This window comes from Aotus nancymaae, unplaced genomic scaffold, assembly GCF_030222135.1.
Source record: "Aotus nancymaae isolate 86718 unplaced genomic scaffold, 86718_ANA_hifiasm-v0.15.2.pri h1tg000062l, whole genome shotgun sequence".
NCBI classification, from domain to species: domain Eukaryota; kingdom Metazoa; phylum Chordata; class Mammalia; order Primates; family Aotidae; genus Aotus; species Aotus nancymaae.
Genome location: NW_026988476.1, coordinates 15,295,085 through 15,308,007, shown reverse-complemented (window position 1 = coordinate 15,308,007; position 12,923 = coordinate 15,295,085). Strand labels below are relative to the sequence as shown.

At 33.5% G+C, this 12,923-nt stretch overlaps 1 protein-coding gene across 3 annotated transcripts in view; it reads right to left on the bottom strand.

Moving 5' to 3' along the window:
- The window catches only part of TOGARAM1 (TOG array regulator of axonemal microtubules 1), a 116,072-nt gene that overhangs the window by 60,482 nt on the left and 42,667 nt on the right, over nucleotides 1-12,923 (bottom strand). For 2 of the 3 annotated variants that reach the window (XM_012456290.3, XM_012456288.3), the window contains exons 3-7: nucleotides 12,451-12,585; nucleotides 7,900-8,202; nucleotides 6,305-6,564; nucleotides 3,109-3,341; nucleotides 236-336 (exon numbers count right to left, since the gene is read on the bottom strand). In XM_012456290.3, the coding sequence (XP_012311713.2) occupies nucleotides 236-336; nucleotides 3,109-3,341; nucleotides 6,305-6,564; nucleotides 7,900-8,202; nucleotides 12,451-12,585 (1,032 nt within the window). The remainder of the gene's footprint in view (nucleotides 1-235; nucleotides 337-3,108; nucleotides 3,342-6,304; nucleotides 6,565-7,899; nucleotides 8,203-12,450; nucleotides 12,586-12,923) is intronic. The other variant, XM_012456289.3, reaches the window with a different exon arrangement.

The window sequence follows — 12,923 nt, the reverse complement described above, 5'->3', positions numbered from 1 at the left end:
AGAATAGGTATGCCAATGAGCTTTAAAAGAGATTGATGATTCAGGTAAATATTTTTTCTTCCTAAAACAATAAAATATTTATTCTTGTCAAATGGACCTTTTAAGGAGTGAAAAACTGATTAGTCCTACTGGTATCCATAACAACTTGAAATCTGAAATGCACTTGCTATCATTTTTTATATCATTTGAAAATCATACTTTTTATAAATTATTTTCATAAATAGTCATAGAATACCTGTGCTGGGGCTTTGTTCAGCAATATGGGAGGCTTTTTTCTTTGCAGAAGAAAGTCTTGTTGGACAAGGTTTTGATGCAAATGTTGGAAATATGTCTGACCTACAATGAAACAAAGTATTTCAATAAACATTAAGATTTAGTGCTGTTCAATACTAACATGACATACTCTCTATTCTTATTAACTCACTGAACTTTTAGATAATAAGGGAGCAATAGGTATGACACTTGAAAAAATATGGCTAATAGTATTTTTTTTTTATATTCTTAATTCACCTTTTAGATTTTCAACCTTTTTAACATGCGGCCAGTTCTTAATTGCTAATAATAGGATTCCCATAGAAAATGACTCTCTGACTTATGCTGTACAATCCCTAAGGGGAAAAAAACAAAACAAAACAACTGATCCAGGAATCCATTCCAAAACCAAATCAAGGCCAAGTGTGGTGGCTCATGCCTGAAATCCTAGCATTTTGGGAGGCCAAGACAGGATGATCACTTGAGCCCAGGAGTTCAAGACCAGCCTGCCACCATGGCAAAACTCCATCTCTACAAAACACTCAAAAGTTAATTGGGCATGGTGGTGTTCACCTGTAGTCCCAGCTGCTACAGAGACTGAGGTGGGAGGATCATCTGAGCCCAGGAGGCAAAAGGTACAGTGAGCTGAGATTGCACCACTGCACTCCAGCCTGGGTGATAGAGTGAGATACTTTCTCAAAAAAATAAAAATAAAAATAAACAAATCAAATCATTCTTAATTATCTAACATACAATTTAACTTCATATATGATAACACAAAAATAGAGACTTGGCTAAATTATAAATAAGAGATCAGGAACAAGTGAGTTTGGCAAATGCCACTTTCTTCTTAGACTATTCTTTGCTAGGCCTTGCTTCATTAAGAAAGCCAACTGAAGAATGTTAAATCTGAGTTTAAGGGAGCTGTTTTAAATCAGTAAGTGTTGCAATGTCAATAAGTTAGTGATGAATATTAAAAAGAAGACATTTTACAAAGAAGTACAATTCCTAGTAACTGGATAGGAATGTATTTGTCAATGAACCTAGTGAGAAATCATTGTTAAATATTTTGAAAGAGCAATTTCTCTAGAATAAATTACTATAAATTTATATTTATACTAAGTGTAGTTGACTTGGATGAAAGAAGAAATTTCAGACTCTAGGAGGGTAGTTTTCAACAATTTTTCTTCCCTAACCCACCTAAGGATAAATCTTTGAATCAGGCAGTAGTGGCTTTCTTTGGCTATGAATCTTAAGGTAGAACGCAAGCTGGTTAAGAATAATTGTTCTAAAGCCACCAATCTTAAATGTGGAAATCCTAGATTCATTAAAGGCTATTCAGTCCATAAATGAGGGTGTGCTGAACTACCTTCTCACAGAATTCAGTATCTGAAGAGAATAACTCAGTGAGAAAACATAGGACATTATGTATTCTAAATCATATAAAATGAACTTTTCTTCCTAAGTATGTTTCAAATTATTTACATAACCTTGCAACTGCAGGATTATATAAGATAAAATTTTCATCTTCACAGAAGATCATGAAAGGACTTTAGTTCTAAAAGCTAAAAACATATTTTGTGTCTTATAACTTAATGTAAACACTAGACCATATTGTCATTCCAAATTCATTTTGTCAATATGCATATTATTCTACCTAAGTAATTACAACAAAGGAACTGTTGGAAGATAAAATTTCCAAGTACAAAACAAGCAGCTATTTAAGTTAAAAATGTATTAAAAAAAATAATGGGCTGAGACAAACTTCTAAGAATGGGACACAAAAATTCAGTTTAATTCTATAAACTACTAGAATAAAACATTATTTTCTATTTAGAACACTACCTCTCCTTTGCTTATGCAAATCTCTATTTACCTACATTTCTTAGAAGTTCCAATTCACTAAAGTGAAATTAATTTTAATTTTAAATGTTTATTTCTGGTTCAGGATGAAATCCTAGAAAAAAAAATTTAAGACTGACAACACTAAATGTTAGCAAAAATGTGAAACAAGTGTAACTCACACATTGCTGGTAGGAGTGTAAAATTACACAATCATTTTGGAAAACTGTTTAGCAGTTTCTTAAAAAGTTAAATATACATCTACTCTATGTCCTATTAATTCTATTACTAGTGTTTTGTCCACAATAAAAGAGGAAGGGATTCCCCAAAATCCTACAGTATGGTCACAGAGATGCCCAGAAAGCAGTTTGAGATGACTTATCAGTTAAGTGAGGTTAAGGTTTAAGACTTAGAGGTTATAGAAGCAATCTGAAAAAGTCCAACTGCTATGCTGAAAAATAATTTTCTGTTGGTGGGGCGTGGCCAGGACTTTAAGTGCCGCACTATTGCTGTAGGGACACTCCTAAGAAGGATATGAGAACTATGGCATGAAGTCCTGAGCTTCTACAAGATAATAGAAATAAAATCTAAGAAAATAACAGCTGTGTGATACTTATCCATAAATTAAAGGAAACTGGTGCTGAGCTTAAAATAAAAGCACTAATATCAGCTATAGTTTAACTGGCAAAAGAGTCAATGATCCAGAAAAGAGCTAAAGGACAAAAAACATTAGGATAAATCTTAGACAGAAAGAACAATTAGGGCTTTAGGAACAGGGTCTGTACTAATTTAAATGCTGTGTTTATAGTTGGGGTTGTGTTCCCTTTCCACTCACACCAGAAACCAAGGCCAAGCAAGGTAATATCTGTAAATGTTTCCAGTGTCTTTTAAATATATTTTAACATTTTAAAAATGAAAACAGAAATGGTTTTAAGTTTTTACAAATATGATATTAGGGCTCTAAATCACTAGTTACAGAGGAGCATTCATTTATCATGCCAAAAAATAAAATACATTATTCTCTTCCCCTGGGGAGTTGTAGACAGAGAAGAAGTCAATGATTCTTGGCTGTAAACTCCACTTTCACTGTAAGAACTGATGTTTGGAGAGGAAGACCGAGACGGGGAGTCCATTGTCAAGTCGAGCTTCATTGCAGAATCAGGGCTTTCAAGATCTGAAGTACTGCCACTCAGTTTTGCTCTTTTCTTAGCTGCACTATTACGAAGGGACCTAAGAGAGCTATGCATCTAAGAAAAAATGAAAACAATAAACTTTATAACATAAATTCCTTATATTGGTAAAAGTTATCCTTAAATTTTAAACTCCGTTAGCTATACCTAGCTAACCACTTCCCAATCCTGTACTAAAACAAGATGAATGCTAACATATATGTATATAGTATAAATATACAGATTTATCACTTGGGTATTTAAAACAACTTACTAGGTTAGAAGCTCCTTGAGAGGAAGAATCACAGTGATTATTCATCATGGGTATCTTTGGCACTGGGCATAAGGACTAAATATATTGCATTAATTCAATTATTTAATAAATGAATCATTAAATCAAATGGTAGATATCAGAGTTGATGTTACAGAGGTACACCTGGTGTGCTGATGTGGCTTAGAAGCTAGCTCTGGGAGGTGGTTAACGAAAATCGGTTTTCTAAAATTTGACGTTTACATCAAGCTTGCAAGGGTTTAAAAAATTACAGATCACTGTAAGTAACTTCTGAAGCCACGTATTTTTAGAAATGCAGCTGGGTGGCCGGGAGCGGAGGTTCACGCCTCTAATCCCAGTACTTTGGGAGGCTAAGGCAGGCAGATCACGAGGTCAGGAGATTGAAAGCATCCTGGCCAACATGATAAAACCTGGTCTCTACTAAAAATACAAAAATTAGCTGGGTGTGGTGGCATGTGCCTGTAATCCCAGCTCCTTAGGAGGCTGAGGCAGGGGAATCGCTTAAAACTGAGAGGCAGAGATTACAGTGAGCCAAGATCACACCACTGCACTCTGGCCTTGTGACAGAGCAAGACTCCATCTCAAAAAAAAGAAAGGAAAAGAAAAGAAATGCAGCTGGGCGTGGTGGTAGACACCTGTCATCCCAGCTATTCGTGAGGCTGAGGCACGAGAATCGCTTGAATACGAGAGGCAGAGATTGCAATGAGCCAGGATTGTGCCGCTGCACTCCAGGCTGGGCAATACAGCAAGACTGTGTCTCAAAAAAAAAAAAAAAAAAAAAAAAAAAAAGCAGAGCAGAAATTGTTTTGACAAACTGATATATTAAGGCTGACAACAGAACATTGAACAAAGTAAGGAACACAGAAACATACATAAACTGTTTTGTTTACATTTGATTCGTAAGATTAATCATTTAATGAAAGTATCTGTTTTCAATTAATGCAACATCCATAAATTTCTTAAATCTTTATAGTTGGAAGGCAAATTCAACAACAAAAAAAACCCTTTAATGGATTTATACCAATGTAGAACAGTGAAAAACATAGTGAACATAAAGTTAGGTGAACAGGGCTTGAATCCTAGTCCTACCACTTACTTTCTGACTTTGAGCAAGACATGTAACATCACTGAGCCCCTTCCGTAAAAACAAACACACACACAAACAAAAAACATAATAGACGTGGCCTTGTTTATTAACTTACGGAGTTACTGTAAAGATTAAATCAAGTATGGAAAATGAAAGTGTTTGATACATTATTAAGCACATTAAACACTGTAAAAACTTATGGCTTTGTTAAAAGTCAACTCCACCAAGGAATTTAAACAGTGACCCATTCAAAATAACAAATAAGAAGTGTCATATTAGCAACTATAAGGGAGGATAAGTAATTTTCAACAACTATAACTAGTTGATTCAATACTAAGGCCACTTCTCTATTAAAAGCTTGAAAGGTTGAATATCTAAAAGCAATGGTATCCTCCTGTTTTTACTAATAATTATGTAAAAGAAACTCACCTTTCAATTACCCACTAAAAAAAAAAAGAACTATTTTTAAGTTACTATAAAAACAAATCGAAATCATGCAGGATCAGGTGAAATTTGTAAGTTATGTAGGAAAAGTCTTTTCTATATGTTTCTTCCCTTCGAATGAATTCCCTTCCTAGCACTACTAAAATACAAATGAGTTAGAAAAAAAAAAAAAAGGAAAGATTTCACAAGCAGTTAGAAGTTGGGGTGATTACTTTAAATCATTAACAACCAACTTTGGTACTTTATAGGTTAGTTTTATATGTGTTTAACAGTAAAGACATACTTCATAAATGAATATACAGTAATATTAACTCTATTATATTGAGCAAATTATCATTACATGATTGATGCTTATACCTTAAAAACAGACTAAAACAAGACTGTAAAATATCATAATTATTTTCATTTATATATTTAATATAAAACTTTTTTTTAACCTGACATGAGGCAAACTGAAATGATAAAAAGGCGTTATCTATGGAAACAGTAGTCTGAAAAAAGTAATACAGCAACCACATTCCTTCTCTGACATAATTATTATGTACAGTTATCATATTGGTAACACATTTTTATAGCACAAAGTGATCTAGGATTCAAAGATGAGTATACAATATGATCTCAATTTCATAAAGATAAGTTTGCACATATGAACAAAGGACAAGTTCCAATATGTTCACTGCAGTTCACTGTTTGCAATAGCAAAAGACTGATCATAAGCCATAATCAATGGTATAAATATACCATAAGTAAATTAATAGACAAAATAATATATTAATATAAAAAGTACAAAAATACATAAAACATAAATAAACGGTAATAGTGGTTGCCCCTGGTGAAGAAGGAAGAGACGTTGAACTAGGAAGAGAACTATGCTGTTTCATTTATTTAAATATAGGAAACAAATATGACAAATTGTTCACTGGAAGGGGTCAGTACATGAGTGTATTTGCTATATTATTATTCATACTTTTAATTTAAAAAGGAATAATGTATGCATAGAAAAAATCCTTGAATACAGTAGAGTGTTAACAGTAAGCTATTCTGGGTAGTGGGAACTGGTGTGATAAATTCCCTTCCTAATAATTGATGGTATTTTCCACATTTTCTATAAAGAACATATTTTTAGAAATAAGATGTTATAGGATAAAAAGAACTTGATTTTTCCTTAAATAGCAACTATAATATTATAGAAAACTGAAAATATTTTTAAGTCATTACCTCTTCTTGATCAAAATCTTTATCCTTGAAATTTAATTCAGAAAGATCAATTGGAAGACTATCTTTTTCACACTTCCAAATATCATCAGGCTCTTTCTTTTTGTGTCCCACTGTGCTTAAATCAGCTTTATCAGGCAACAGGCTTATTCCCCTTGGTATAGGAGGAACAGGCTTTGTTCCATTTAGGCCTCGTCGGGAAGATGGTGATCTCACCAAAGCAGGTGTAAGCTGAACTGAAGGTTTTTCCTGAGAATTTTCTCCTGCATAAAAAATAAATATTTTACTTTTTTTAATTTTAGAGGAGAAGAGGGAGTTATAATCACAAGTATTTAAAATACAATGTTTTAAAATAAAAAAAGCACATTATAGCTGGCCACTGGGGAGAACAAGCTGAATAAAGCCTTGACTTTCAATGTAATATTTGATTTTGTACAATAAAGAAATATAAAGAAATTAATAGAAGAGAATCAAAGTACAGTGCTAAGGAAAACAATAAAATTGACTGAATATGCTATAAATTGAATACTGGACTTGTAGGATAGTCTAAAGGTGAAATATCTTACATCAATGGCTGGGGAAAGAAGATAATGAGGGATGCAGGGGATTTCTTTATTATATCTTTAATTTTTATTTATTTATTTATTTATTTTTTGAGGTGGAGTCTTGCTCTTGTAGCCCATGCTGGAGTGCAGTGGCGCGATCTCGGCTTACTGCAACCTTTACCTCCCAGGTTCAAGTGATTCTCGTGCCTCAGCCTCCCAAGTAGCTAGGATTACAGGCATGTGCCACCAGCTGGGCTAATTTTTGTATTTTTGGTAGAGACAGTGTTTTACCATGCTGGCCGGGCCAGTCTCGAACTCCTGACCTAAAATGATCTGACCACTTTGGCCTCCCAAAGTGCTGATATTACAGGTGTGACCCACTATGCTCAGCCAACTCTTTAAGACTGAATTCTTCCTGAATGAACTTACATATGCTAATTTCATGATTTTGGAGTGGGTTATTAACAAAAGAACATTTAATTTGTAACAAATAATAAAAAATGTTTCAAATTAACTTTAACATATATTAAACACTCAATAAATGCTGAATAAATGAATACTAGGCATTAATTGCAATAAGCATATGAATGACATTTTATATTTGTAAAGCTAAAATTTGTTAGTAGGCTCTTAAACAACATATGCTGTTCATGTTTATTATAAAACATTATTATTTTCTGGCCCAGCACAGTGGCTCAAGACTGTAATCCCAGCACTTTAGGAGGACGGGATGGGAGGATCATTTCAGGTTAGGAGTTCAAGAACAGCCTGGTCAACATAGTAAGACCCCCTCTCTATTTCCAAAAAAAGAAGCATTATTATTTTCCTGGTTTCAAAAAGGATTTTGAAGTGGTAATGTAAGAAATGAGAATTTCAATTGAATGTTACACATTTGATCTATTTAACACACTATTAAGTATTTTCCTAAATATTTCCTAAATTCAGATAGATAAAATGTAATTTACTAGCTTTTAAAGATCTAACAACCCTATGCATTAACTTCAAAGTACTAATTCAAATACAAATAAATTTGAACAAAATACTGACTTTTACCTTCATTTCTACCTGTAGGATCAGACGATTTTTGGCTGACAAGCTTCTTCTGTGGACTTGGCTTTGACAGTCCTTCAAAGCTTTTAAGAGGCCAGGAATTTGAGAAATTAACCGAATTACCTTGAGACTTCTTTGGAGATATACTAAGAGATGTGTGCTTTGGACTAGTTTGAGGTGATGAGAGAGGATAGGATGGAAGGATGTAGGCTCCGGGACTTAGATTTTGCCCGTTTAAGGACGTACAGTCTGTTTGACTACCAAATGTTTGCTGTGTCTTACTGCCAAAATTGAGGCTAGCATACACTGTAATAAAACAAAAGATAATATGTTATTTATGTATACACAGTTCTAAAAGTTTAAAATTTTTTTGCTTTTTGCTTTTCCCATTCAGGTTTTCATCCCAATTGGCATTTATATTTTTGTATGTATGAGGTAAGGAACTAATTTAACTTCTGTTATTCAAATATTCTGTGTCTTCTAATTCAAAACTTCTTTATTCAATTAACATTTTCTACTTTTATAATTAATTTTCTCCTTGTAATTTTACTAAATTGCATACATATATAAATGCATATATCTATACTTATATGTCAAAAAAGTCTCGTCTTTTCAGTGAATTATTCTTTTTCTCATTACAATGACCCTCTTTAGAACTAAAAATGTTTTTAATTTTGGTGTGCACATTTTCCCTATCATCAACATGTTTCTATTTGGTTTTCTCTGAATATCTGCGTAGTGTATATTTTCCATGCTTTACTTTCTCTCAATCTATTTTGATGTATTTTAGGTAATACTCTTAAAAAAAATCACTTCAATGAAAAAATAAAAAATAAGACCTGATCACCTCTGTCATTTAAGTTGTAAGTTCTGGCAATTTATACTGTGGGAACTATTCATATATTTGGTTTTAATTCTACCATCTTATTTTATGCTTTCTGTTTATTTTTTTATTACTTCTTTTTTGTCTCTTATTGATCTTTTTATTTTTCAACTAATATAAAAAGTCTATTTGTAATCTTTTAGGGGTTCCCTTAAATTTTCCTTTAATATTTTCAAAAAGGTTTTCCATGACAAAATACCTAGCTTATGTATATTAAGAAAGCAAACATTCTTCTGAAGACTTAAACAACTGTATATATTATATATCCTTTATTTTTAATTCATAATTGACATGGTTAAAACCTCTACTTACACAGAAATCTTATCTAGGTAGAGACAATATAGGAGACTTAGTTATAGATATACATAAAGAATTAAAACTTTCAGTTTCCTCATTTCAATTATAGTGTTCTATTAACAGGTTCTGGTGCTTTAATGAGTGTCTCATGTGTTCCTAGAGATTTAAAAATATTTCTTATGAAGAAATCAAACATCCTATCTTATTATGCATATACGTAAAAACAATGCAATGCAACATACACCAAAATTTCCAACACTTAGTGTGGATCACTACAACATGTAAATTAGGATGCAAACATCTATATTGTTTGTCATCCATACCACAGGTCCTTCAGAGATCACAAGGGGAATATTAGTTGAGATGGTAGAGGTCCTGATGGAATTTTAATGTATAACCAAGTATTAAAGTTAAATTCTATTAGGTTTAGAAAAACATGATATCCCTTTATACTAGTTTCTCTAATAGCTATTCCAATAGATTAAAGAAAACCAGAGCCACTATGCAGATATGATTAAACACTAAGAGTGGATAGTCCTCAAAGGCAATGTAATCATTCAGGGATAGCCTAACAGGAACAGGTTAAGTGGCACATCAAGCTATCTCTGATTATACCAATTATGAATCCCAAAGATATTCAGGAATTTAGGAAATACCCACATTATTAAGAAAGATGGATTCTTTTACTGTAGCGTAGATAATATCACAAAGAATAACTTTAAGGGGTTATGTGGATCTTTGGGGTGAGGGCAGAAAAGGGTAGTTAAAATATTAGTGCTATATACACTAAATCCTCTCTACTAATTTCAAATGATCATTATTTTTTCATAACAAATAGGGAAGTATTTCCCTATCACTAGAAAAAATCTTAGTGAAGGACATACAATAAAATTTAAAATACCTAAAGAAATATTTAATTTGATCCTACCTCTATCTAATAACTGTTGAAGCTATTAATTAGCAAGAAATTTAAGAACACCTTCAACCCCCAAATTCCTGACTGACAACCAGCTTCAAATCCTTCCTTTTTTTCTGTATCTTATGTCTTATGTGAAAGGATCGCTTTTAGTAAGTTATGGCTCCTAACAAGACATAATACATTCTACATAGCCTTAAAATTTAAAACCGTTATGGATAGTAATTGTCATCTGCTAACACAACACTCTTTAATGGATGTTATTTTCAATGACTTGGTATTAAAATACTCATCTCTCTGATGATTAGTGATGTTGAGCATTTTATCATATACCTGTTAGACATTTCTATGTCTTCTTTCAAGAAATGTCTATTCAGATCTTTTGCCCATTTTGGTTTTTTACTAGAGTCGTTTGAATTCCTTATATATTCTGGTTATTAATCCCTCATCAGTGGAATAGTTTGCAAACATTTTTTCCAGTTCTGTAAGCTGTATCTTCACTTTGTTGATTGTTTCCTTTGCCATGCAGAAGCTTTTTAGCTTATTCTGATCCCATTTGTTCATTTTGGCTTTGGTCGCCTGTGCTTTTGAGGTCTTACTCAAGAAACCTTTGTCCAGACCATGAAGCATTTCACTAATGTTTTCTTCTAGCAGTTTTATAACTTCAGGTCTTAACTTTAAATCTTTAATACATTTTGATTTACGTATATGGTGAAAGGTAGAGGTCTAGTGCAAATCAAAACCACAATGAGATATCATGTCACTCCAATTAAATAGATTTTATCTGACAAAAAATAACAAATGGTGGCAAGGATGGTGACAAAAAGGGATGCTTATACACTGGTGGTGGGAAGGTAAATTAGTACAGCCATTATAGAGAATAGTAAGGAACTTCCTCAAAAAACTAAAAATGTGCTGAGCATGGTGGCTCGCACCTATAATCCCAGCCCTCTGGGAGGCTGAGGCAGGATTGCTTGAGCCCAGGAGATGGAGACTAGCCTGGGCAACATAGTAGAACCTCAATTCTGCAAAAAAATTAGAAATTAACCAGACATAGCTGTGCATACCTGTAGCCTCAGCGACTTGGGAAGCTGAAGTGGGAGAATCACTTGAGCCCGGGAGGTCAAGGCTGCAGTGAATCATGATCACGCATGCCACTGCACTTCAGCCTGGGCCACAGAGCGAGACCCTGTCTCAAAAAACTAAAAATACAACTACCATATGATCCAGCAATCCCACTGCTGGGCATATATCTGAAAGAAGGAAATCAGTATATCAAAGAGGTATTTGCACTTTCTTGTTTATTGCAGCACTACTCACAATAGCCAAGATATGGAATCAACCTAAGTGTCCATCAGCAGAAGAAACAGATAAACAAAATATGGTACATATACGCAATAGAGTACTATTGAGCCACAGAAAGAATGAAATCCTGTCATTTGCAACAACCTAGATAAAAATGGAGAACATTATCTTAATGAAATAAGTCAGGCACAGAAAGACAAATATTTCATGTTCTCACTCCCATGTGGGAGCTAAAAAACAACAAAAAAAATAGAGGTAGAGAGAAGAATGATGGTTTCTAGAGGCTGGCAAGGGCAGTGAGAAGGGGGTATAAAGAGAAGATGGTTAATGTGTACAAACATAAAATTAGACACTGGGGGCAGTGTCTCACGTCTGTAATCCCAGTGTTTGGGGAGGCTGAGGCAGATGGATGACCTGAGGTCAGGAGTTTGAGACCAGCCTGGTAAATATGATGAAACCCCGTTTCTACTAGAAATACAAAAAGTAGCCAGGTGTGGTGATGTGCACCTGTATTCCCAGCTACTCAGGAGGCTGAGACAGAAGAACTGCTTGAACCCGGGAGGTGGAGGTTGCAGTGAGCTGAGATCCCACCACTGCACTCCAGCTTGGATGACAGAGGAAGACTCTATCGCAAAATAAATTAAAATAAATAAATAAATAGAATAAAAAAATTAGAAGGAATAAGATCTAGTGCTCAGTATAGCATAATAGAGTGACTATAGTTAACAATAATTTATTATGTATTTAAAAATAACTAAAGGAGTAGATTTTAATGTTCCCAACACAAAGAAATGACAAATGTTTCAGGTGATGCATATCCCAAATACCCTGATTTGATCATTACCTATTATATATCAAAATATCACATGTACCCCACAAATATGTACCATTATTATGTATATATAAAAGCAAATGCAATACTCATCTCCACCATGAGTATCTAAACTCTAATTTTAATCAGTCATATTTATATGAAGATTATGAAACCTAATATTTTAGGGTAACAATTACAAAAAATGTTATTAAAAATATAACAAAATCCTTTTCTTTTTTGTGATGAGTATGATTACACAAAATAACATTTAAGTTAGTGTTGGAATCCCCAAATAATATTTATAAATCATTTGTTTCCAAGTAAACTTGAAACTTTTACCTTTATCTTGATGACTGCTAGTTGTCCCTAGGAATTGTAAGTCAGAATCCACACTGCCAGTTTTACCACATATTTGTGAAAACCCAAGTTGTGCACATTTCCCAGAAAGATTTGTTTGATGAGTCCCAGTAGTATCTTTTGAAAAAAGGAGGGGAGAAAACATGAAAGCAAAAGTTAACTTTATTTCATGAACACATCTTATTTCATGAATGTTGGTGTAATTTGGGAGGAAATAGATAGAAGTGTATAAGTGCAATGAGCTAGGCAAGCAAGAAAGGGATAAAACTTTTGATATTAGCAAATTGGATTAGTGACAGCAGTTAAAGGACAGAAGACAGACTAGCAAAGAACAGGAAAAAGAGAGATGTGTTGAAGAATATCCGCAAAGGCAGTTTCTTCCTATACTCTCCTTTCTCTCACCACAGAATGTTTCTCCAGACCTGGGCTTTCCTTCTTTCCAGTATTTGCAGTAC